Consider the following 25527-nt stretch of genomic DNA (forward strand, 5'->3'; position numbering starts at 1 on the left):
GATCAGCATACCTTCCTGGTTTTTGTATCTGCTGCTTGTCACAAAGATCAATGTCCTTTCTGCTTTATTGACTGGTACAAAAGGAAAACATAGTGGATGCTGGAAATGTAAAATCAAATGGACTGCAGAGATTCCAGAAGGGAGCTCACCATCACCTTCTCATGGGCAACTAGGGACGGTCAATAAATGATGGCCAGTCAAGATGCCTGTGTACCATGAGCGAACAAATGAAAAAAAAAACAGAAAAACTGTTTTAGTTTTCATTTGTTCGCTCATGGTACGCAGGCATCTTGACTGGCCATGAGGCTGGATAATATCCAAAAGGGTAATTCAACTTGAAGTGTTAACTCTGATTTCTCTCCACAGATGCTGCTATATCTGCTGAGCTTTTCCAGCAATTTCGATATTTGTCTCTGATTTCCAGCATCCGCAGTTCTTTCAGTTGTTTGGATAATATCCACACCATCTGAGGACAGAGGAAAAAAAAGCAATTTGCCTGGGAAAAAATGTCCCATTAGAACTGTTCTCATGAACTGTCATTAAATCAAAACTTTGCTTGTAAGAGGTTATAAACCAAATTAAGCATTGATCATTTTCAACCTGTATATTTTCCTTCTGTTGTTGTTATATTTCTGTTGGACTCTTCTTTTCTCACAAGCTTTCCTGCCTTGAGAGTAATTTGAACAAGGCTTTGAGATCAGAACCGTATAAGCTGATGAGAAACCTGTTGCTTGGGCCACAAGACCTCAAAGTTGATCGCAAGAGCATTTGAATGGATTCCATCAGTAATTCCAGACAGCAACGCACGATCACCTTCTCCAGAGCTTTTAGGGAAGGACAATAAATGCTGGCCTTGCCAGTGAAGTCTACGTCCCGCAATCGCGAAGAAAACATCCAGCTTGTTATTCAGAATCTAATTAGTGTATACATATACAAGAAGTTAGTTCAATTAGATTATAATGATTCTGAATATTAGAAATGTTTGCGAGTTTTGAAAAGATTTGTAGCTCAGGTTGAGGTTCTGGATATAGGTTTGCTCACTGAGCTGGCAGGTTCACTTTCAGACATTTTGTCACCATACTAGGCAACATCATCTGTGAGCCTCTGAATGGAGCACTTGTGGTGTAGCCCACTTTCTATTTATATGTTTGGGTTTCCTTGGGTTGGTGATGTCATTTCCTGTGGTGACATCATTTTCTATGGTGATGCCATTTCTTGTTCTTTTTCTCAGTGGGTGTTAAATGGGATCCACGTCAATGTGTTTGTTGATAGAGTTATTGTTGGAAATGTGTTTTTATGGAAATGCGTGAAAGGTTTCAATTGTGCGATGTGCAGGAATGTACAGATCTGCCCACTTTACTTCAAGGGGAAAGTCTCACTTTAAAGAATCAAAAAATCTCTACACATCAGAATTGTTGTTACTGAGACTTTCAGCAGCTAAGCCAGTTAAGAGCTCAAAAGGGAAATCTGGAACAGTCATATTAATATTGATAGCACAGTGTACAGTTCCAAGTGCAATTATATAGATAATGAAGCAGTCTGCAAGCAGTAAAAACTGGACAATATCCAGTTTGGGCTGGATATAAAGCACATTTAAGTAACATTCACATTGCAGAAGACAATGACAATCAACAATGAAGAAGATTAATCATCAACCTTTGCTTTCAAGGGTATTGCAATTACCAAGTCCTCCAGCATTAGTGGCCTTGCAATTTCTACTGACCAGAGGCTCAGGCATCTTGCCACATAGATCCCATGTTGGCCAGAACAGGTCAGAGGTCAGATATTCACTGGCAAGTCATTCATCCTAATTTTCCAAAGCCTTTCTACTGCATACAGGGTACAAATTGGAAATCTGTCTGTATAACCTAGCTTATCCAAATGAGTGGTGCTACAACACAAAAAACTTAATGTTGTTAAGACTAAGTAAGAACCCTTGGTAACCAAAGCAAAGGGACACATTGGATCCAAAATTGGCCGAGAGGCAGAAAACAGAGAATAACGGTCGAGGGAGTTTTTGTTGCTGCAAGTCTGATTCCAGTTGGGTCTGACAGGGCTTGATGTTGGGACCCTGACCGTGGTGAATATTAATTATTTGGACTTAAACATAGGGGATATGATCAAGACGTTTGTGAAAGACATGAAAATTAGTAGGTGGTAAATAGTAAGGAGTAAACTGCAAGAGGATATCAATAGATTGGCCGGGGAGAAGACCATGGCAAATGAAGTCAACTGGAATGCTGTGAGGTAATGCACTTGGGAAAGGCTAATAAAACAAGGGATGACAGAATGGATGGTAGGACCCTCGAAAGTACTGAAGATCAGAGGAACCTTGGTGTGCATATCTACAGATCCCAAATGGTAACAGGCCGATAGAAATACGCTGGTTAGGCAGGCATTTGGGATACTTGCCTTTTTTAGCCGAGGCACAGGCTACAAAAGCATGAAGCGGTGCCAGAATTGCATAACACACTGGTTAGACCACAGCTGGAGTACTGGGGGCAGTTTTGGTCACCACATTATGGATAAAGGTAAAGTTGCCTTAGTCCCAGATGACCAAGGCTGCTTTCTCATGAGAGAGACATGACTGGTGGTGAGTTTAACCTGAGGGTGAAAATGCCTCAGACGAGAGTGAAGTTAAGATATAGGAAGGATGTAATTGTCCTAGAGACAGTGCAGAGAAGGTTTACCAGGATACTGCCTGTACTGGAGGGTCTAAGCTATGAGGAATGATTGGATAGGCTGAGGTTGTTTTCTTTGGAGCAACAAAGGTTGATAGTGGTGTCCATGATTTTATAGGGGCAGAAATAGAGTGCACAGTAAGCTACTTTTTTCCATTAGAAGACAGCCAATAACTAGAGGGCACAGATTTAAGGGAACAGCTAGAATGCTCAGAGGAGAGTTGTGGAAAAATACTTTCACCCAGGGGGTGGTGGAAGCTTGGAACTCAGAGCCAGAGACCTGTAAATGGGATTAATGTAGTCAGATAATCATTGACCACCATAGGCATGATGGGCTGAACGCCCTTTGTCTGTGTTGTATCCATGAACGTAAAGTAGTAGAAAGTGAGGACTGCAGATGCTGGAGATCAGAGTCAAGAGTGTGGTGCTGGAAAAGCACAGCCAGTCAGGCAGCACCCGAGGAGCAGGAGAATCGATGTTTCAGGTATACACCCTTCATCAGGAATGACGGTCATTCCTGATGAAGGGAGTATGCCTGAAACATCTTATGCCCGAAATGTCGATTCACCTGCTCCTCGGCTGCTGCCTGACCTGCTGTGCTTTTCCAGCACCACACTCTCGACCATAAGTGTAAATAACCAATTCACTTGCATGCACTGTGTACATGGTGTGTTGCAAGCCTCTATGAATTCACCAACACCCCCCAAACTCCACGGTATCTGCCAACTAAAAAGATAAAAGTAGCAGGTTTGTAGGAAGGCTATTGTCTCCAAATTCCAATCAAAGGCACAAACCACCCTGACTTTTCATTATCCAGTAATTGTTTCACTATCACTAAGTCAAAATCATGGAACTACCTCCATACATAACAGCATAGTGGCAATACGCACATACACACAGTTTCAGAAGGCAGCTCACCACCACCCTCTCAACAGGCTGGTAATAAACAATGGCATTGCGAATGTCACCCACTTCCTGAAGATTTCTTAAAAGCATGGAGTGATTACAAGCCAGGAATTTAATCAAAACATTCACATGGCATCAGTTTTAAGATGGAACTCTGAGTAATTAAGAATCATCTAAATCAAGAATCTCCCTGCTTTGAAATCATTCCTCTCCATCTGTTCTGTCTGATAGACAATGCTCAACGTTAAATTAGTTTGTGTTTGGAAGCTAGGCACAAAATTCATGCTGGCAGAATGCTTGTGTTTTGTTTAATCTTGTTACTATCCGCATGTTAATAGATAATATTATCTTGTTTCCTCATTCATAATTAAAGAAATAATTTGCATTTATATAGTACATCCCAACCTCTGGACATCTGAAAGAACATCACAGATAATAAACTACCTTTGAAATGTAGACATCGACATAATATTGGGAAGTACTCCAGGAAATTTCTACAAAAGCAAGGGCCCTAAAAATAGCAATGGGATAAATGAAGACAGTCAGTCTTGAAATTTGGTTATGGTATACATTTTAACCAGGGAACTCAGAACCTTCCTAATGTGTAAACTGTCCCATGATGTCTTGAATATTAGCCCTTAACATCTTACCCAAAAAATGGTAAAAGAAGGTGTGGCATTCCTTCAGAGTTCCATTGATGTGTCACTCTACTCAAATGTGTGCAAGTCACTGCAGGGAAGCTAGGACGAAAGGATTTCCAGCTGTAAGAAGGGCGTACTGAGCTAAATAATGTGAATCCTGATAGCAGATGACACATAGTTTTTATCATGAGATATACAACAATACAACAATAGACATCCATTGAACTGGTCACATAATTAGCCCATTCTTTCACACCCAGGGCAAGCATTCAATCACCTAGGAAAGGTTAAAAACCTAAAGAAAATTGAGGGAATTGATAAATCCATTTCCTACCTCTGAAAGTGATTGGAAAAGTTTCAGAAGCCCTTGATTATGGAATTCTCCATCCTTTAACATCCATTTTCTTATTATATGCAATTACATTGGTAACACCTAGGAAGTAATTCATCTTTCCAGTGCCTTAATAGAATCCATAATCAGTACGCAAGTGATAACTTGTTTTACTGATCAATAACTCTGCAGGAAAAGTACTTCCTGACACCTAACCTAGATCAATATGCATGTAACCTAGACCTGCAACCCCTCGTCTTCCCCTAACAGATTGAACAGCTTTGTCATTTCATTAAAAGTCTAAATCTGCTTGAAATCGTGTTTCTTTAAAAGGAGTTATACAAATCCTGTCTCTCAATCTATTTGGATAACTTAGGGTTTGTCAATTTCATATCAAGCTCTTCTCTAATCCTTTTCGCACATTCTACATATTACCACATTGCAAGGAAAGCAAAAATGGGGAGCATTCTGCATGAATCCTAATTGATGTCTTACAGAGTGCTGTTTTTGCTTTGAATTTACCATCCAGGCATTACATTCTAAATTTACCTCTAATTGCAGCAACAACTTTGCAGCACTGATTGTGGATTGTCATGCACTGTAATGTGCAGTCTTCTTCCTGCTCAGGAACCTTAAACACACTGTACACATGCACTGACTTAGTTCAAAAGCAAAATACTGATTTGGTCAACTTCATAAATTTTTTTTAAAAAATCATTCACAGGGTGAGGGTGTTGCTGGCTAGGCCAGTATTTATTGCCCAACCCTAATTGCCCAGAGGGCAATTCAGTGTCAACCACATTGCTGTGGGTTTGGAGGCCAGACCAGGCAAGGATAGCAGTTTCCTTCCCCAAAGGATATCAGTGAACCAGAAGGGTTTTTCCCTGCCAATCAGCAATAGACTCTTAATTCCAGACTTTGTTTTTCATTGAATTCAAATTCAAATATCTGCCATAGCAGGATTTGAAACTGGGTCCCCAGAATATTACCTGGGTTGCTGAGTTAACAATCCAGCAATAATACCACTGGGCTGTTGCCTCCCCCAACTTCCACAGCAACCCCTTGTCACTTGATGAATTCTTTTGCTCACTGAAGGGTTTTAGAGCATCGCCTGATATTTAGAATCATGAAGGAACTTGAGTTATGTTATCACTGCCAAATTTTCTAAGAATCAATTCAATGCAATTTAAGAAAAGTGCATTTTTATTATGATTTTGAGTGATAGATTGTTGAGTGTTTACTGCAGTTTCAATTTTATCCTGTATGGCAACAAATCTACTTGGTAATCTTCAGACTTCTAAAGTTCACAGCCTCCACACTGCACGTGTGCTAAAAATATTTTTAGACAATACAATAACCACTAATTAATATCAGTAGAAATCTTTATTTTCCTGGAACCTCAAATCTACATACCAGCTGATCTCCCTTAAATGTTTTCTTTTTACTAAAATCTGCTGGCAGTTAATGCCCAAATCTGGGATTCAGCAGATCAGAAAATCCTGAATTAGAATCCTTACAGTGTGGAAGCAGGCCATCTGGCTCATCGAGTCCACACCAGGCCTCCGAAGAGCATCCTACCTACCCTGCATTTCGCATGGTTAATCCACCTAGCTCACGCATGTTTTGATTATGGGAGGAAAGCAGAGCACTCAGAGGAAACTTGCACAGACACAGAGAGAAGGTGCAAACTCAACACAGACAGTCACCCAAGACCGGAAATAGTCCCTGGCACTGCAAGGCACCAGGCTAACCACACAGCCACTGGGTCACCCTTAACGTACACTCACTCTTTGATTTCTTTTGGTGCTATGCCTTCAGAACAAATTGCTGATTCATCAGCCAGCAGATGTACAAATTAATTGAAGGCACAACAACATGAACCAAGAAGCATTATTAGAAGAACAAGATTAAATTATTGCTTCCTGTTCTAATTGTTATATCAAACCATAACAAATGGACATTGTGTAAAACAGCACAATAATATCTATGTATAGGTTAATGATGCTAACAGGCTGAGCATGAGCTTTTGGGCATTGCAATTTGTGGTTTTTAAAATGTTCATCAGAAAATTCAAATTCAAAATTAATTCAATTGGTTGTGGCATGACAAATGACATATTTTGAGGAGGTAACAAGCAGCACAGATAAAGGGGAAGAGGTGGATGTAATACATTTGGATTTTGAGAAGGCATTTGATAAGGTATCGCATATTAGGATGCTTAATTAGATAAGAGCCCATGATGTTGGCGATAGTATATTAACATGTATAGAGGATTCACTAGCTAACATAAGTCAGAGAGTTGGAATAAGGGGGACTTTTTCACGATGACAATGTGTGACTAGTGGAGTCCCACAAGGATCAGTACTGGGGTCACAATTATTTACAATATATACTGATGACATGGATAAAGAAAGTGAATACACCATAGTCAAATTTCCAAATGTCACAAAAATAGGTGGAAAGGCAAGTGCTGAGGATGACACAAAGCGTTTGCAAAGGGAGATAGACAAGCTAAGTGAGCAGGCAAAAACTAGGGCAATGATATATAATGTGAGGTTGTGCACTTTGGCAGGAAGAATATTACTGAATATGACTGAAGTAGAGAAAGACTGAAGAAAGCTACTGAAGGATGTTGGGAAGCTTGAAATGATTCAGAAAAGATTTACAAGGATGTTGCCAGGGTAGGACGATTTGAGCTACAGGGAGAGGTTGAATAGGCTGGAGTGTGGAGGCAGAGGGGTGACCTTATAGAGGTTTGTAAAATCATGAAGGGCATGGATAGGATAAATAGACAAGGTTGCTTCCTGGGCTGGGGAAGTCCAGGACTAGAGGGCATAGGTTTAAGGTGAGAGGGGAAAGATATAAAAGGGACCTAAGGGGAATTTTTTTCCCACATAGGGCAGTGCGTGTATGGAATCGGCTGCAAGGGGAAGTGGTGGAGGCTGGTACAATTAGACCATTTAAAAGGCATCTGGATTGGTATGTGAATAGGAAGGGCTTAGAGGGATATGGGGAGAAAGTGAGGTCTGCAGATGCTGGAGATCAAAGTTGAAACTTTATTGCTGGAACAGCACAGCAGGTCAGGCAGCATCCAGGGAACAGGGGATTCGACGTTTCGGGCACAGGCCCTTCTTCAGGAATGGGATATGGGCCATGTGCTGGCAAATGGGACTAGATTAGTTTAGGATAACTGGCTAGCATGGATGAGTTGGACAGAAGGGTCTGTTTTCGTCCTCTCACCCATGAACCACCAAAAGTCCAAGTCCAATGGGTTATAGGTAAAGCAAATGAAATGTTGGACTTCATTTTAAAAGGATTGGAATACAAACATATTGAGGTTTTGCTAAAAATATATAAGGCACTAATCAGATCACAGCTTGAATACTATGAACAGTCTTTGTCTCTTTTATCTACAGAATGACAAATTGGCACTGAAGGCAGTCCAGAGAAGGTTCACTGGATTGATATTAGGTATGGAGGGATTGTCTTATGAGAGGAAGTTGAGCAAGTTGGTCCTGTTCTCATTGGAATTTAGAAGAATGAGAGGTGACCTTGTTGAAATAGAAAAGGTTCTTAGGGAACTTGACAGGACAGATCCAGAAAGGTTATTTCCCCTTGTGGGAGAGTCCACATCAAGAGTACATACTCTCAAAATAATGGGTCACCCATTTAGGTCAGAGATGTGGAGGAAGTTTTTCTCTCAGAGGGTAGTTCATCTTGGAATTATTTATCACAGATGACTGGTGAGACTTGGGTTGTTAAGTATATTTAAGGCTGAGATAGACAGATTTGTAATCAGTCAGGGGACCAAGGGTTAGAGGAAAAAGACAGAAAGGTAGAGTTGAGAATTATCAGATCAGTCACAATCTCAATATACATAGAACACTCGATGGGCTGAATGGCCCGTTTCTGCTCTTATGGTCTTATGGATGGTGTCAAGCTCCTTGTGTGTTGCTGGAGCTGCAGTAATCCAGGCAAGTGGAGAATATTCCATCTCACTCCTGACTTAGGCCTTGCTGATGATGGAGTGCCTTTGAGGAGTCAGCAGGTGAGTTGCATGCCACAATTATAAAGTTACAAAAATTGTTCAGGAAGAAAAATTGAAAGCAAATGAATAAACTACTCAACCCAGAGATAAAATTCAGCGTGTCTTCCATTTTGACAGAATAAAATATTGATTATATGTGTTGCTATTGACCAACATAAAATTTACCATTATATCATTACTCCTGAAAGTACAGAATAATTACTCATTTCAGCACACAGAATAATGTGAAATCAATGGACATTTTGATGTTTTACTACATATTTTCCAGTATGCAGAAAGCAGAGAGTCATGTTAATGTGATTGTAGGTTATTTACCTGCTACAATTTATTGTTACTGACTGCAGATCACTCCTATGGGTACACTGCCATTAGTGCGCACCCTGCATAAAGAATTCAGTATAGTATGTGTGTGTATATACCTGTAAGCCTGTCAGTCAGGTCTGCACATTTCACATATGAATTCCTTTTTGTAAAGCACATTGTCATCCTTTTACTTATTAAAAAGAAGAGAATGATAATCTGGATAATAGAAAGAACTCCAGTGTTAGCAAAGAGAAATAAACCCTTCTACTCAGTGCATTGGGCACAATAAGTCTGTTCAATAATATAAAGACTAAAATCTCCTCTGATCTGTGTGAATGGAACAGTGAACCTAAGCTAAGTAACCAGGGAGACCAATTCCATATGATCATAACCAACAAGTTATGATTAACCATCTGTAGGAATAAGGAATTTTTAAAATTCATTCACAGGATGAGGGCATCGCTGGTTGGACCACCATTTATTGCCCATCCCTAATTGCTCAGACAGCATTTAAGGGTCATCCACATTGTTGTGGGTGACAGTTTCCTTTCTGAAAGGAAATGAGTGAACCAAAGGGTTTCACTTCAATGGACTCTTAATTCCAGAATTTTTATTAAATTCATATTCTACCATCTGCTGTGGTGGGATTTGAACCTGGGTACTCAGAACATTACATGGGTCTCTGGATTAATAGTCTAGCAATAATACCACAAGGTCACCACCAGCCCAGCTCAGATACCTGGCTAGCAGGTTTGTGATACAGAGTAATGCCAACTGCATGGGTCCAATAACAATAATAATTGTTAGAAGAAAGACCCTGTACACACAACAATCAAAACTAATGTCATTGGATAAACAGGCAGAAAACTAGCCACTAGGATACATGAACATCAACTTGCCACAAAAAGACTAGTATCTTTACATACAGATGAGGAAGGACACCACTTTAACTGGGACAACACATCCATGCAAGGACCACCCAAACAGAGACACACGCGAGAAATCCTAAAAGCATGGCAATCTCACCGGAACTCTATCAACAAACACATTGACTTGGATCCCATTTACCATCCCCTGAGGAAAAGAACAGGAATCAACATCACCACAGGAAATTATATCACCAATCCAAGGAAACCTAAACACCTAAATAAAAAGTGGGCTGATGTTACCTAGTATGGTGACAAAACGTCTGAAAACGAACCTTCCAGCTCAGATAACAAACCTACATCCAGAACCTCAATCCGAGCTGCAAATCTTCTCAAAACTCGCCAACAATAATTTTAGGGCCTTTCTCCCGGGTTGGTGACGATTCACCACGGCACATTCGCCGCTGCCACCGACTAGGCCACTGCTGGTTCACCACCAGCGTTTCTCCACTGGGGTTGTTTGACCTCTGGAGAGTATTCGTAATGGGAAATATATATATGTAGTGATTGTTTTCCCTCCCTCCTGTTCTTTTATACTTCCCAGTCCCCTTTATTTATACAAGTACATACTACATATTGATTAAAAAAAAGGTGAAATAAATATCATTTTATTGGTTTATGTATAAAAATGAGTTACAAACACTTGCGGTGGCGAATCGTCCTCAGCGGCCAATGAGCGGTGGCGAAGCTTCCTCGGTGGTGAAAGGGCAGTGGCTAATCGGCGGCGGTGAATGGTCCCATCCCGCTTTCTCCCAGCCGCCTCACACCAAGCCTTGTCATCACATGGGTTCCTACTACAGTTAACCCATTACCAGCTCCTAATGGTCAATATTAACAATTATTCTCCTCGACTGAATATTCCCTATTCATTTGTCTGCTCAACTTTTGTTCTCTCTCTCTGGGCTCCATCTCCTCCTTTCATATTTCCTCCCTCCACCTCCCAACCCCATCTTTAGTATATATATCATCTTTTTCCTAGCTACAATTAGTTCTGAAAGAAGGTTGCTGGATGAAAACCATTAACTCTGCTTTCTCCCCACAGATGCTGCCAGACAGATTGCTGATTTTCTCCAGCAATTTCTGTTTTCATTTTGGATTTCCAGCATCCACAGTTCTTTGGCTTTTTTTTAAACATGTATTCAATTCCTGCACAATCTAATGTTACCATGAAGTATTCTCCTTCTCAATCTCTCCGCTTGAGGTCTGGTGACCCTCATGTTAAACCTTCACTACCTTCTCTCTTCAATGTGAGAGCAACCCTATGGGCTGGTAGAATTATGGTGACTTAAAGAGTCATAGAATCGCACAGTACGGAAACAGGCTCTTCGGTCCAACCAGTCCATGCCGAACATAATCCCAAACTAGTCCCACCTGCCTTCACTTGGCTCATATCTCTCCAAACCTTTCTTGCTCATGTACTTATCAAAGCGTGTTTTAAACATTGTAACTGTACCCACATCTATCACTTGCTCTGGAAGTTTATTCCACACACGAACCATTCTCTGTGCAAACACGTTGCCTCTTATGTCCTTTTCAAATGTTTCTCCTCTCACCTTGAACAGATCTTGAAATTCCCCATCATAGGGAAAAGACACCTGCCATTCACTTTATCTATACCCCTCATGATTTTAATAAGCTGTGGAAGGTCACCCCACAACCTCCTATGCTCCAGTGAATAAGACTCCAGCCTATCCAGCCTCTCCCTATATTCAAACCTTCCATTCTGGGCAACATCCTGGTAAATCTTTTCTGAACTCCCTCCAGCTTGATAAGGCCTTCCGATAACAGGGTGACCAGAACTGGGCATGGTATTCCAGAAGAGGCCTCACCAACATCCTGCACAATCTTAACATGATGTCCCAGCTCCAAAACTCAAAGGTCATGATCCTGTTTAGTGGGTTTTCCAGATATGCCCACTTCATCTGCCTGTTCTGTGGCCATAGAAGAAGGATGAAAGCTATGCACTGTGTTGTGCATATCAAACCAAATAAACTGTTGCTCACTTTTCTCAGCTCTGCAAATATAATATTGACTACAGTGGCATTTGCAATTGCATTATATGACTCTCCCCTGCACTGGTTATTTTCAATTACTTCTTGATGTTTGCTTATTATGCTAAAAGATCCGTTTGGCAGGTTAGAAAAAACAATTTTTAGAAGCTTAAGTAACTTTTTAATTCCTTTATTATGACAAAATAAGATCTGCTATGCTTTTATTTACTTTGGGTAGGAATGTTGGCACTGCTCCAATGCTACAAGTAGAGGCCATGAATTTTGGTCACAATGTCATTTTTAAAATTTTCTCGCCAATGAACCAAAGTAAAGTCACTGGATTACTCATTGTGATAGCATCGATTCAATATGTTCATCACCTGTAAAAGATACTTTCCAGAGCTCAGCGGCAACTCAATGAACTACTGAATGTTCCAAGTGGAAAATACTGGATACAGAGAACAAATTATTTACAAAGGTGATTAAATCTACCATCTTAAGTGAGTTGCTATAACTAATTTCCCAACATTGTCAGAGTGTCATAGTCATTGAGCCATACAGCATGGAAACAGACTCTGGTCCAGCCAGTCTGTGCTGAACATAATCCCACCTGCTTACTTCTCGCCCATACCACTCCAAATCTTTCCTATTCATGTACTTATCCGATTGTCTTTTAAACATTGTAATTGTGTCCACATCCATCACTTCCTCAGAGTTTCATTCCACATGCAAACCACACTCTGTGTGAAAGATTTGCCCCTCATATCCTTTTTAAATCTCTCTCCTCTCACCTTAAAATGTGCCCCCAATCTTGAAATCCCCCATCCTCGGGAAAAGACGATTATCATGAACTCTATCTATATCCCTCTTTATTTTATTGTCAAGTGTCTAGTTTAATTTCTGTAAGGCACATCATCACTTCATGTTTCTACTGCTCATCACAGACATCATTTCTTTGATGCAAGATATTTTTAAGTAGCGTTAGACTTTTCCAATGCCAATACTGAAAGCAAAAATAGAAATAGTCTGTTGGTGAATATGTAATGGTACCTTGACAGCAGTGATATCCCAGGGCACTTCACAGGAACATTTGTTAAAGAGAATTTTACATCTATCTGCACAAGGAGATATTATGAGTTGTGAATGTAAGTTTGGTCAAAGAGGTAGGTTTTAAAGGCATGTTTTAATGGTGAAATGAGAGATAGAGGTGCTTAATGAGGGAATTCCAGAACTTAGGACTTAGGCAGTGCAAAGACATGCAAGGTTTTTGTAGCAAAAACAGATCTGGAAATTATTTAAAAGTAGCAATTAAATCAAAGTATCATGTGAATAATGGAAGAGAGTGAGGCTACCTGTTTGTCTCATTTCATAATTAAATCCCAATCCCAATTGTAAAAAACTGGTCCATACTGGCAGTACACAGGAGAAACAGTTTTGTGGTTCATTTATAAAAGGTATCTGAACCATGATTTGTCATCAAAAAATATTCCTGAGCAAGTTAGAAGGAGTCCACTCCAACACTCCAGCCTGCTCTGTCATTCAATAAGATCATGACTGACTCAACATTTCCTCCTATCTTGCTTGTCAAGAATCAATCTGCCTTTGCCTTAAAAGATTCAAATACTCTGATTCCACCATGTTTTGAGGAAGGAGGTTCCAAAAACTCGTGACCCTCCATGAGGAAAAAAAACCTCACATCTGTCTTCGATGGGACAGGAAACAACTTCTCCACACCTATCCTCTTCAGGTTCAACAAGGTCTGTTGTTCTCAAAAATATTCTTTTTCTTTATTCAGGTTTATCAATTGAACTGAAACCTGTACTTGAACTTGTATCTCCACAGCCTCTGGGTTACTCGTTTGGTGACATTAATACGGTGACATTCCCTCCCTCTGTAATGTACAGTTAATCGTTTGCGAGAATGATCCACCATTCTGTAATAACATCAATAACATTAAATAGAGTTGTTGATTCATAGAACATAGACCAATAACTCTGACATAATCTTGGCAGTACGATGGCTCAATGGTTAGCTTTGCTGCTTAACAGCATCAGGGACTCAGGTTTGATTCCACCTTCAGGCAACTGTGTGGGGTTTGCACATTCTCCCAGTGTCTGTGCAGGTTTCCTCCAAGTGCTCAGGTTTTTTTCCCACAATCCAAACACATGCAGGTTAGTTGGATTGGCCATGCTAAATTGCCCATAGTGTCCAGGGATGTGCTGACTAGGTGGATTAGCCAAGGGAAATGCAGGGCTATAGGCTGGAGTGGGGTGGGTCTGGGCAGGATGCTCTTTACAAGGTCAGTGTGGACTTGATGGGCTAAATGGCCTGGTTCCACACTTTTGGGATTCTATGATATTGTTAACACATAGTAACTTAAAAATAAAATAATAGTTGATTCCCAGGAAATGTTACAACCAGCATAAACATACATGCAATATTTTATGTGTCACCATCAAGAGTGTTTTGAAGCACATTGGACACCAAGCTCTTGAAGCATGATGACATCTGGCAGTGGCACAGCAACCAAATTAACACTTAATAAATATCCTGGAATAGTTCCTATAATTAAACAAACAGCCAGAGAGACTGAGTTCAAGCTGCAATTTAATCTTAGTGTCCAATAAAGGTGATCAACTGCCTAAGTATCAATGACTTATAATATAACTTGCATCAAATTGATTATCTCGCCTGCACTTTAATTCATTCTGGAAGTGTTTAGAGTAGAGTCTCTCTATTCAAATGTGAATTCCGTGTTCCAAAATTACAGCCAACTGTCCTTTATTTGAGCAGACCTTGAAAGTCTAACTGGGCTTTATGAAGCAAATGAATTATCATGAATTATTTTAATTGGACACAAGCATATCAAGTATATTCCTGAACATTATTCTTAGGGGACTTCTTAATTAAAATAAATCATGATGGTATTCTGAATACATATTCTGAAACATTGTCATCCCTGACAACCAGCCAAAAGAGTGAAGATGTCAAATTCAAAACAAAATACAAACACAAGGGACGACCTGGAACGCTTCTGTGTTATCCAATTACAAACATTGTCCCTGGTAATTGTATCGGCCAAGTTGGTGTCATATTTGACTCCATGATCAGTTAAGGCTGATTATTTCCACCTCAATAAGATTCCCTAACCTTACCTTGAACCAGCTCATGTTCTGCTGAAAACCTCAGCCATGCCTTTGACACCATGAGCCTTGATTATTCCAATGCAATCTGAGTCAACTGCTATGTTTTACTCTTCTTATGCTTGAAGTCATCTCAACGTCTGCTGCTCATATCCTAATGCACTCCATGTCCTAACTCATTTCATGTCCTGTTCACCCTTCAATCCTACTCATTGACCTACACTGACATCTGGTGAAGAGATACCACCATTGCGTAATTCCCACCTTTTTTTCAAATGCCTCCCTACCCTTGACCATCCTTATCCCTGTAACTTACTCGAGCCCTACAATTTTACAAAATATCTGCTCTCTGATAATTGTTAGTTAGAGACAAAAAAATTGCAGATGTTGGAATCCAAGGTAGACAAGCAGGAGGCTGGAAGAGCACAGCAAGCCAGGCAGCATCAGGAGGTGGAAAAGTCAACATTTCAGGTATAACTTGAAACACCGAAAACACTGACTTCTCCACCTTCTGATGCTGTCTGGCTTGCTGTGTTCTTCGAGCCCCCCATGCTGCTTGGTTTGCTGTGTTCTTCCAACCCCCCCATGCTGCCTGGCCTGCTGTGTTCTTCCAGCCTCCTGCTTGTTTACCTCTGACAATTCTGTCCTTGAGCTACCTCCGTTTTAATTGTTTCAGCTTTGGCAATCTCAGCTTTAGCTGCTGAGGCCCTAAGGTTTAGAATTCTCTTGTTAAAATCTCCTCTCTGCTCTGTCACTGCTTTTGTCACTTGCGGTGGTTCCTAAATCCTACCTGTTTCACCAAGCATTTTGTCATTTACAACAGTATTCCCTTGTGATCAGTATTAAATTTTGTTCATAGGTCTTTTGTGAAGTAACTGTGGGTATGTTACAATAGTAAAGCAGTTCTAGAAATACAACTTGCTGTACTAATTCGTGTCCTAAAGCGGATGTAATTATTGACTCTGCAGCTAGTGGCAGTACCTGATTACAACTGCAGCTTTGCTAATTTAACTTGCAGCCACCATTACAATTTACAATTATACTTTTTTTTTCAGTTTAGACTATGGCCTACAGCTGATACTGGTCAACAAGACAATGAAACTGTAGGAAAATCTTTAAATGGTATGCTATCCATATTTTACAGGTCGCACTGATTGAATAATGAATTACAATGCAATTGTTAAATGAGAATTGAGTTCCAATAAGATGAAGCCAGACTGCAGCAGCTTTCTATCCGAAGACCAGGATTACTTAGTGTCATCAGTAATCATAGAGATCTATAGTCCTTTGTGCCTGTGCTAGTCAAAATAACCACCAAACTATCCTCATTGCATTTTCCAGCACTTGGCCCATAACCTCAAATATCTTGTAACCTTTGGCATTGCAAGTGCACATCTAAATACTTTACTAATATTGAGAGAGTTTCTGCCTCTTCCACTCTTACAGGTACTGAGTTCCAGACTCCCACCACCCTGTAGGTGGAAAAGCAAACCCTCACATCCTCTCTAAACCTCCTGCCCTTCCCTTATATTTATGCACAACAACCCCTCCCCCACCCTTTGCCATCATTTAACCCTCCATCAAGGGGAAAGGTTTTTTTCCTGTCTACCTTAGCCGCGTCCCTCCTAATTTTACAGATCTCAATCATTCCCCCCTCTCAGTCTCCTCGTCTCTAAAAAAAACCAACTCCAATCTATCCAATCTTCTCTTCATAACTGAAACTCCCTAGCTTAGGCAACATCCTGGTAAATCTCCTCTGCATCCCCTCCAGCGCTGTCACATCCCTCCTGTAATGTGCATTCCTGAGCTGCACACAATACTCTAGCTGCGGCCTAACCACCGTGTACACAATTCCCCATGACCTCCCTGCTCTTAAATTCTATGCCATATGTCTTCTTAACCACTCTATGCAGCTGTCCTGATGCACACCAAGGTCCCTCTGACCGTCCCAGGGTGAAACTGTTCATCGTGTATTCCCTCCTCCTGTTTGTTCTGCCCAAGTGCCAGAAGTTTCACTTATTGGATTGAATTCCATTGAACACTGATCAGCTCATCTGACCAGCCGGTCTCTATCCTCCAGTAATCTAAGGCTATCTTCTTCACCATTTACTGCCACACCAATTTTCATACTGTCTGCAAACTTACTGATCAAAGCCCCTACTTCCGAGCATCTCTACTGCTCATGACACTAACGGCCCTTATCTGCTATTACCAGAAGTTGCAAAGAAAACTTCAAATCACACTGACTGAACTATTCAACTTACACTTGTATTCTTTAAGCCTGTACTCCCAAAATTCTAAATGAAAGTACATTTTAACTCTGTTTTAACCTCCCAATCTCTTGGTAAAAGTGGCTAAATTACAAAGTTAATAAAAAAAGAATAAAAAATTGCGGATGCTGTAAACCAGAAACAAAATCAGAGATTGCTTGAAGAGCTCAGCAGGTCTGGCAGCATCTGCGGAGAGAAATCAGAGTCGGGTCGAAACACCAACTCTGATTTCTCTCCACAGATGCTGCTAGACCTGATGAGCTTTTCCAGCAATCTCTGATTCTCGCACAAAAACTTGGCTTTTGTTCGTTGTTCTTGGCAGGGTAATGCTGTTTTGGTTTTACCGCGGTCAGTTCTGTCCCTGTTCCTGTCATTCGCATATGTGTTGGTTACTGAGAGAGGCGTTCGAGGTCAACAGCTCCCACCAGCTTCCCCGGGGGATTGACGTACAGTCAATAACTGCTCCCTCTGAATGTACCGGCGGTATAAATGAACCTTAGTCCGCCCAAACAACAACTCAAACAAGATTATAAAGCAAGTGCTGCTAATGGGGTAAAAAGAGACACCTAACTGATTTCAAGACTGCAATCCTTTCGCGCGAAAGATGTTACCCCTGCCCAATGCTGGGGTCTCACAATTTAACCTTGAGTCCTGAGCTGAACGCAGCACCGATTCGAAAAGTTAAAAAAAAATGTCAGAAACAGGAAAGGTTACAGAATGTCAGAAACAGGAAAGGTTACAGAAGCTCGGCAGACGTCTGACAACACCCCGGGGACCAGTCTCTTTTTTTAAAAAAAATCGAGAATGTAACAGACGAGAGAGCCCAAGGGGATCCAAACATTCCCAACAATGTGCTGTCCCAGAATGATTGATCACACTTTCAAGAGATTCATCTGAACGCAACTTAAATATTTCATGGAAACACGGCCGTGTGCAGCGACGTCACTGAAAAGAAAATGTAATGAACTTATTTGTCAAGATCCAACAAGCGGTTGTCTAAAAGGCCACGATTAACCACCCCCCACCCCCGCCCCAGACCCAACGCCGCTGAGACAGCGACTGATGGACCATATCAAGCTCAGCAGATCTCTGCTCTTCACTCTCAATCTCGAATTTAGATCTCAGTCAGGCTGCTTTCGTTAAATAGATTTTTTTCAAAAGAAATCCAGAGGAGAAAAATAAAATGTAAAGGCTGCCATAAAATAGTGTGACCTATTTTCCGAGGGGGGAGAAAGATCTGGACAAACATTAACTTCTTGATGGTGTAAATGTTACTTAACACCAGGCCAGGGGGATTGTAAGCATCTGTCCCGTGTTCAGAGTTCATTCGACCATCATACAGTTTACTGTGCGAGAAAGTATTTAAGAGAAAGCTGAATAGATTCTGTGTGAAATGCCTTTTGTTTTGGTTAGAAGGGACCCAGCCAAAGCGAATCCTGCATCTTAACGATCCCATCGACAGCAACACAACGAGCAGCAAATAGCATTTGTCGCGCATCCTTCAGGAACAGCTCAAACCCCTAATAATATCGGCAGCAGCAGCCGCTAGCGGGCTGGTGGCTCGATTCCTCCCAACTATTTTACAGACTAACGCCACTAAAATAATCAGAAAATCAATCCAGGAGCTTTCACTCCTGCACTGATCAGGGATCAGGCCAGAACTATTAAAGATGCCTGGGTTGCCAAGGTGATATGTAAATACAACTTTTTAAACGGTTCCCGATTTCTTCCAGCGAAGCCAAGCATCATTTTTTTCCCACAGATCCTCAGCGGCCGGCGTCCACTGCATTCAAATGTCTAACTGAGCTCTACTTTGTACGGGAGGGGTCCCCTCACTACCCCTCCGCATACACACTTCCAGCCAGGACGAAGGATTGTCTTTTGCAACAACAGAAACATAACATGGATTGTAATCCTACCGTCTATAAATATATCGCCGAGCGAACAAAACACGCAGTTTGTCATTGAATAGAAAACTTAAGAGCAACTTGACACCTGGTTAACTTGCTGAGATTGAACGAGACAGCGATTTGGGGGGAAAGAGGCCCGAGAGGTTCAAATGAAGCAGATAAAGACAGAAAGGCGCACAGGAGGGACGAACACACATGTACATATACTGACATATACACAGGTGCGTATACACTGACACAGTCATATACTGTACACACAGGTGCATACACACAGATGCACATACACTGACATAGCCATATACGCACAGGTTCATACACACAGGTGCATACACACTGATATAGTCATATACGCACAGGTTCATACACACACAGGTGCATACACACTGATATAGTCATATACGCACAGGTTCATACACACAGGTGCATACACACTGATATAGTCATATACGCACAGGTGCATACACACTGACATAGTCATATACACACAGGTTCATACACACAGGTACACACACAGGTGCATACACACTGACATAGTCATATACACACAGGTTCATACACACAGGTACACACACACTGATATAGTCATATACGCACAGGTTCATACACACATAGGTGCATACACACTGACATAGTCTTATACACAAAGGTTCATACACACAGGTACACACACAGGTGCATACACACTGACATAGTCATACACACACAAGTTCATACACACAGGTACACACACACACACAGGTGCATACACACTAACATAGCCATACACACACACACAAAGGTGCATATACACACACAGGTGCAGATACACTGACATAGCCATATACACAGAGGTGCACATGCACACAAGTACAAACATGGATGCATCTACACTGACATAGCCACACACACAGGTGCATTTATACTGACAGTCACACGCAGGTGCATACACACGGGTATACATATATCCTGGCACAGCCACACACATACAAGTGCCAATGCACTGACACAGCCATACACACAGGTGCAGGTACACTGACATAGTCATTCACACAGGTGCAGGTACACTGACATAGTCATTCACACACACAAGTGGAAATACACACACAGCCACATACACAGGTGTATATATACACTGACACAGTCACACATACACACAGGTGTACATATGCTGACATAGCCACACACACAGATGCATATACGCACGCAGGTGTGCATACACTGATCAGCCATACACACACACGGTACGTGAAGCCAAACAGATAAGGAACAGGTAATGATCATCTTACATCATCGTCCTCACAGTCAGCTCTGTGCTGGTAATGGTACCGGGCTCGGTTGTCTTCCAGGGACCGTGCAGTTTTCCCTCCGTTGTCTTCATCATTGCACTGGCCACCGAGAAGGTGACTGGCCTCGGCGGGAGCTGGGTAAGATCTGGAGGTGTTGATCTGCCCCGTGATCCTCTGATACAGCGAAGCCATCACAAAGTCAGCTCTGGAGACTACGGCACGAACTTCGGCGCAGACGCCGGTCGTACAGGGTCCACCGGGAGAGAGTGAGGGGGGGTTTGGGGGAGGTGGCTGGAATACAGGGAGACAGAGATATGTCCTGATGTGAGGGAGGGAGAGGCCTATCCGCTCTAGAAGGGGTGGATCAGGCGTCCTCGACAACCCCGCCGGCTGTGAATCGACATGCAGTTAGAACATCTCCTTTAGAGCTGGTGCGATCACTCCTGGGTTGCACTGGCATCAGGAGGAGGGGTTCAGCCGGGCGAATACTGCATTCAGGACACGCTGCCTTCCTGGCTCTCCCTCTGCTCGGAGGGGGAAGGGGCTGGAGGCTGTTCCAGTCTCACTACATCAGCGACAGTCCTGTCCCTGCGTTTCCAATATCCCCTCTGTCTCTCAGACACACACACACACAGATAGAGGCTACACCTGACCCACCGCTCCCAATGGTGAACACACACACACACACACACAGAAAGGACAAACAGCCGGAACTGACGAGGAAGGAATCCACCAAAACAACTTAATCCCGATTTATTCCTGACCTCCCCGCAAGCTGTTCCAAACTCGGGGAATGGGGTGCAGAATCTCAGCCGGACAGGCTCCCACAGCGATGGGGAGCAGATGCAGATGGGGGGTTCAGGGTGAATCAGACAGGGAGTATGGTGTGCGTGTGTGTGTGTGTTTGCAGATGAAGAGAAATCGGTTTCAGCTGCTACAGTGCCCCTCAGGGGGAAAAAAAACCCCACAAAGCTGCGATGGACCACCACCAACAAGGCGAGGGGTTTTGCACTGCCTCCCCAGTTCGGCTCAGCATCTCGCCCCCTCCCGTTGAGCGGATGCGAAGGAGAGAGTGTTGAATTTTTGGTGTGTTAAGGCTGCAGCACCCCTCTGTGGATATATTGGACAAAGCAGGTACCGCCGACAGAGAGAGAGAGAGAGAGATTGCCATTGTCCTGTCACCGCGCTTCCCCACCTCAGCACGAACACACAATACTGTCCTCATTCCCAACTTGAGAATGCAGGTAACCCGCACTGGAAGCAGATACTCCCAAACAGAGGGGAAAGGTTTACATTTATCTAGCGCCTGATCATGCCCGCAGCGAGTCCCGACGTGTTTTACAGTCAGTGGAGAGTGCAAGTATGGTCCCGATGTGTGCTATAAAGTGCAACAGTCAATTTGGGAAACTTTCACAGGTTTCTATTCTTAAGCGACATTTGTTGAGTGATAAATAGTGACCTGAACAACAGCCAAATATCCACTACTTACCAAAAGGTCTTATGAGGTTTTTTTGACAACATACCGGGACTAAGTTCACTGACATCAGCGCAAGGAACACTCACTCACCCCTAGGGCTGACAGGAACATTTCGCTAAATTGAGTCCCTTCGATTTAACATTTAGGAATAATGATAACAACTGGAACGTGAAATTGCACGGCCACTCGGCCCGGTTAAAACAGAGTGTGTGCAGGACCGGTCAATGCCGCAAGTTGCAACATTGTCCGAAAAGGAATTTATTTCAAAAGCAGCATTTCACGAGTGGGATTGCCTTTTCATCACCAATGGCGAAATGTTTCTGTTTGACCTGTGAGATTTAGTTTCTCACCTTACCTCACCTGGGGTCTGGGGTACATAGAACATACAAGGTAAAGTCGCTATCATCTTACCCCTCCATTGGAGAGAGAGATGACTGGTGGGGTTTCACCTGAGGCTCACCTCATCTCAAGTAAAGGGTGGGATCATAGAGGTCACCTCAGACAGTGTGAATCTGGGCTGTTGGAGTCACTTCTGTACTGCAAGCCAGTCTTCCAATCAACTGCGCTAATTGGCTTGCATGAGCTGAGACTACCATGGAGGAGGAAGTGAGGACTGCAGATGCTGGAGATCAGAGCTGAAAAGTGTGGTGCTGAAAAAGCACAGCAGGTCAGGCAGCATAGGAGAGTCCATGTTTCAGCATAAGTCCTTCATCAGGAATGGGTGCTGTGACCGTCTGTGCACCAAAGGTACTGTGACCCTCTGGATAAACTCAACACCAGTCATCTCTATTTAATAAGGGATGGTCTTCTGGGACTATGATGATTTCACTTACTTCTATATCTGGAAGAAAATATCAAAAATGGATAGTAGATATTTTCAGCCTGTACAATACTTGTGCTATATTCATGAGTGCATATTTTAAAAACTCCTAGCTATCAACTTCAATTAGCTTGTTTCAAATACAAGCAATTGAATTATGCCAAATATCATGGATCGGTTCTTTAAAAAATTACACTAAAGAACATAATGTACTTGCAATAAGTATTCATAAACCATTGGGAGTACCATGCTAGACCAGGCAATGTTGGCATTTTAACTTCCCTAAAGGGCATTAGAGAACCAGATTTTATTTTATAACAAACAACCATTTGGCTAAGACTTTTTATTACAGACTTTTATTGAAATCAAATTTCACCATCTGCCATGGCAGGATTCAGACCCATAACATTAGCCTGATGTTCTTGATTGTTAATCCATTGACATTATCACATCACATAGAAATGCTCTTAGACTTGCACTTGCTTGAAGCTACATATAGTCCATACACACAGACCTGACCTTTGCAAACAGGTAAGAACATGTCCAAGAATTACATCTTTATTAATGAAACAAAGGTTTTGGTGTCAACTGGCGCATTCCTTATGGTGACACCTTTACCAAACAGAATTTAGGACCCTCTTTCTGAACTTAAACAAAAATTTCACTTCACCCTTATGCTCCAAATCTGCCCCCATTACCACTTTGTCCCTGTATCTCACGGTATCCTTAGAATCTAAAATCAATCTTAGCCTTGGGTATTTTACAACAAGGCAAAGAAAATATCCACTTGCTGGTTTGGTGCCAATAGCAAATTTTCATAATCATGTTAGCTAAGAAAGTCTCTCCTTCATTTTACTTCTGAATGATACAAAGAACACTGGATTGGATTAAACTCTCAAGGAATACCAGCAACTCCTTGCCCCTGTTTTAATTCACAAGAAAAAGGATTAAATAATGGAAATGTAATTTATCACTGCAGTTACTTAATCTCATTAGTCAACCAAACAATTGGTTGGTAAACATTTAAGTCACTTGGCATATATCTCAACCGTTGTTCATGCAGCAAACAAATGCATCAGTTTCCTTCTGTTCTACTGACAAACATGTGACCTGATGCAACAAATAACTTTTGCTGATCCTACCCTTAAAGCACAAGAAACTTGCTCATGTGTTGCACCACTTTCCAATGACTTTTGTACTGTGCATTATAGCCAAAGTATTTCAGCAAGAGGCAGCTTCTCAGAGAGGCTGCCTGTACCTGAGTTAGGGATTGAAGGAGCCAGGAGTATGTTGGGTCAATAATCAGGACAATACTGCAGATAATGTTTTGACTTTTTAAATTAAATTTATTTGTGGCAATATTGGCTGGCCCGGTATTTATTGCCCTAAATACTACTTGCAGGACCAGTTCAAATTCAACCACTTTGCTCTGGAGTCATATGTAAGCCAGACAAGGATGGCAGATTTCCATCCTCAAAGAATTTTAGTGAACCAGATGGGTTTTGGACAGCAACAGATTGGAGGGCATCTAATCCAGACTTTCATCATCTGAAACTTCACATTCTGCCATGATGAGAGTCGAGTCCATGTCCCTAGAACATAGGCAATGAATCCGAGGACAATACCACTACATCACCATCTCCCTGCAGAAACACTTGAAAAATATCTCAATTAATAAACATCTGGGTATGTGCAGTTTTGCAAAGAAGTTTCTACTTTGCATGGTCACGGGTTAAGGTATAGCAGTTCCAGTCAACTTGAGTTAATTTCATGCAAGCGATCGAAGAACATGTTCATATTATGCTTCCCAACACTTGACTGGTTGAGATATTAATCTCTCTATAGCGAAGGGCCAACTGGACAATCGTGACTTTGTGAAATTTGATATTTATCCAGCTCAGATTCAGGCATTGGTAGAGTTTTAACCATTCTTTTATATACTGAGCTTGAGAGGGAAACATAGCCAGGAGTCTATCAGTTACCTTTTGCTTCAATACTCTTGTCCAATCAATATCAATTTCAAACCTCTAGCATTTAACAGCTTCTCAGGTAGTTGTTGTATCTCTAGTTGTTCTCCTGGGATTATGAAAACATAAATGCTGAGGGAAGGAATAGGAAATAAATTGCATTCATGCTGTTGGATACATGATGACACACCTCGTGGGAATCTGGAACTTGGACCCAGAATTTTTGACTTAGAGATAGGGACAAAACCAAATGACCCCAAGAGCCCTTAATATTTATGCAAAGATGAACATAAGATTCAGGAGCAGGAGTAGACAATTTATCCCCTCAAACCTGCTCTACTGTTCATCAATTAATAGTCATGCAGCGTGGAAATAGGCTTTGTGGCCCAACTCAACCGTGGTCACCAGGTTTCTTAAACTGACTGCGTTTGACCCATCGTTCAACGTATGTACCACTCTCTATGTCAACAAGTTGCCCCTCATGTCCCTTTTAAATCTTCCCCTCTCACCTTAAACCTTTAGTTTTAGACTCCTCTACCGTAGGGAAAAGACCTTGAATATTCACCTTGTCTATGCCTCTCGGGATTCATTCAACACAATCATTGCTGATCTTATCGCCGTCTCAACTCTACTTTCCTGCCCACTCTTAATAACCATTACTAATTAAAGATCTGACTATCTCCACCTTAATTTTATCCAGTGTCCACTGCATTCTGGTGTAGTGAATTTCACAGACTCACAATTCTTTGAGAGAAGGGAAAGAGTAGAATTTTAAATTCCATCAGCTTTTGTGGTGAGATTACAATCCATATCCCAAAGTATAAACCTATGTGTGTAGATAACAATCG

General features: G+C 41.7%; 1 protein-coding gene across 4 annotated transcripts in view; it reads right to left on the reverse strand.

The window, feature by feature from the left end:
* Positions 1 to 25527, reverse strand: part of dpp6a (dipeptidyl-peptidase 6a) — a 1472261-nt gene that overhangs the window by 1131625 nt on the left and 315109 nt on the right. Inside the window, exon 1 of one of the 4 annotated variants that reach the window (XM_043690724.1) lies at positions 20416 to 21455. The exons of the other annotated variants lie outside the window; for them this stretch is intronic. Within the exon in view, the coding sequence (XP_043546659.1) occupies positions 20416 to 20607 (192 nt within the window). The 5' untranslated portion in view covers positions 20608 to 21455. Of the gene's footprint in view, positions 1 to 20415; positions 21456 to 25527 lie in introns of those variants that run through there. 4 annotated transcript variants of the gene reach the window in all.

The sequence above is a fragment of the Chiloscyllium plagiosum genome, chromosome 5 (assembly GCF_004010195.1).
Source record: "Chiloscyllium plagiosum isolate BGI_BamShark_2017 chromosome 5, ASM401019v2, whole genome shotgun sequence".
Classification (NCBI taxonomy): domain Eukaryota; kingdom Metazoa; phylum Chordata; class Chondrichthyes; order Orectolobiformes; family Hemiscylliidae; genus Chiloscyllium; species Chiloscyllium plagiosum.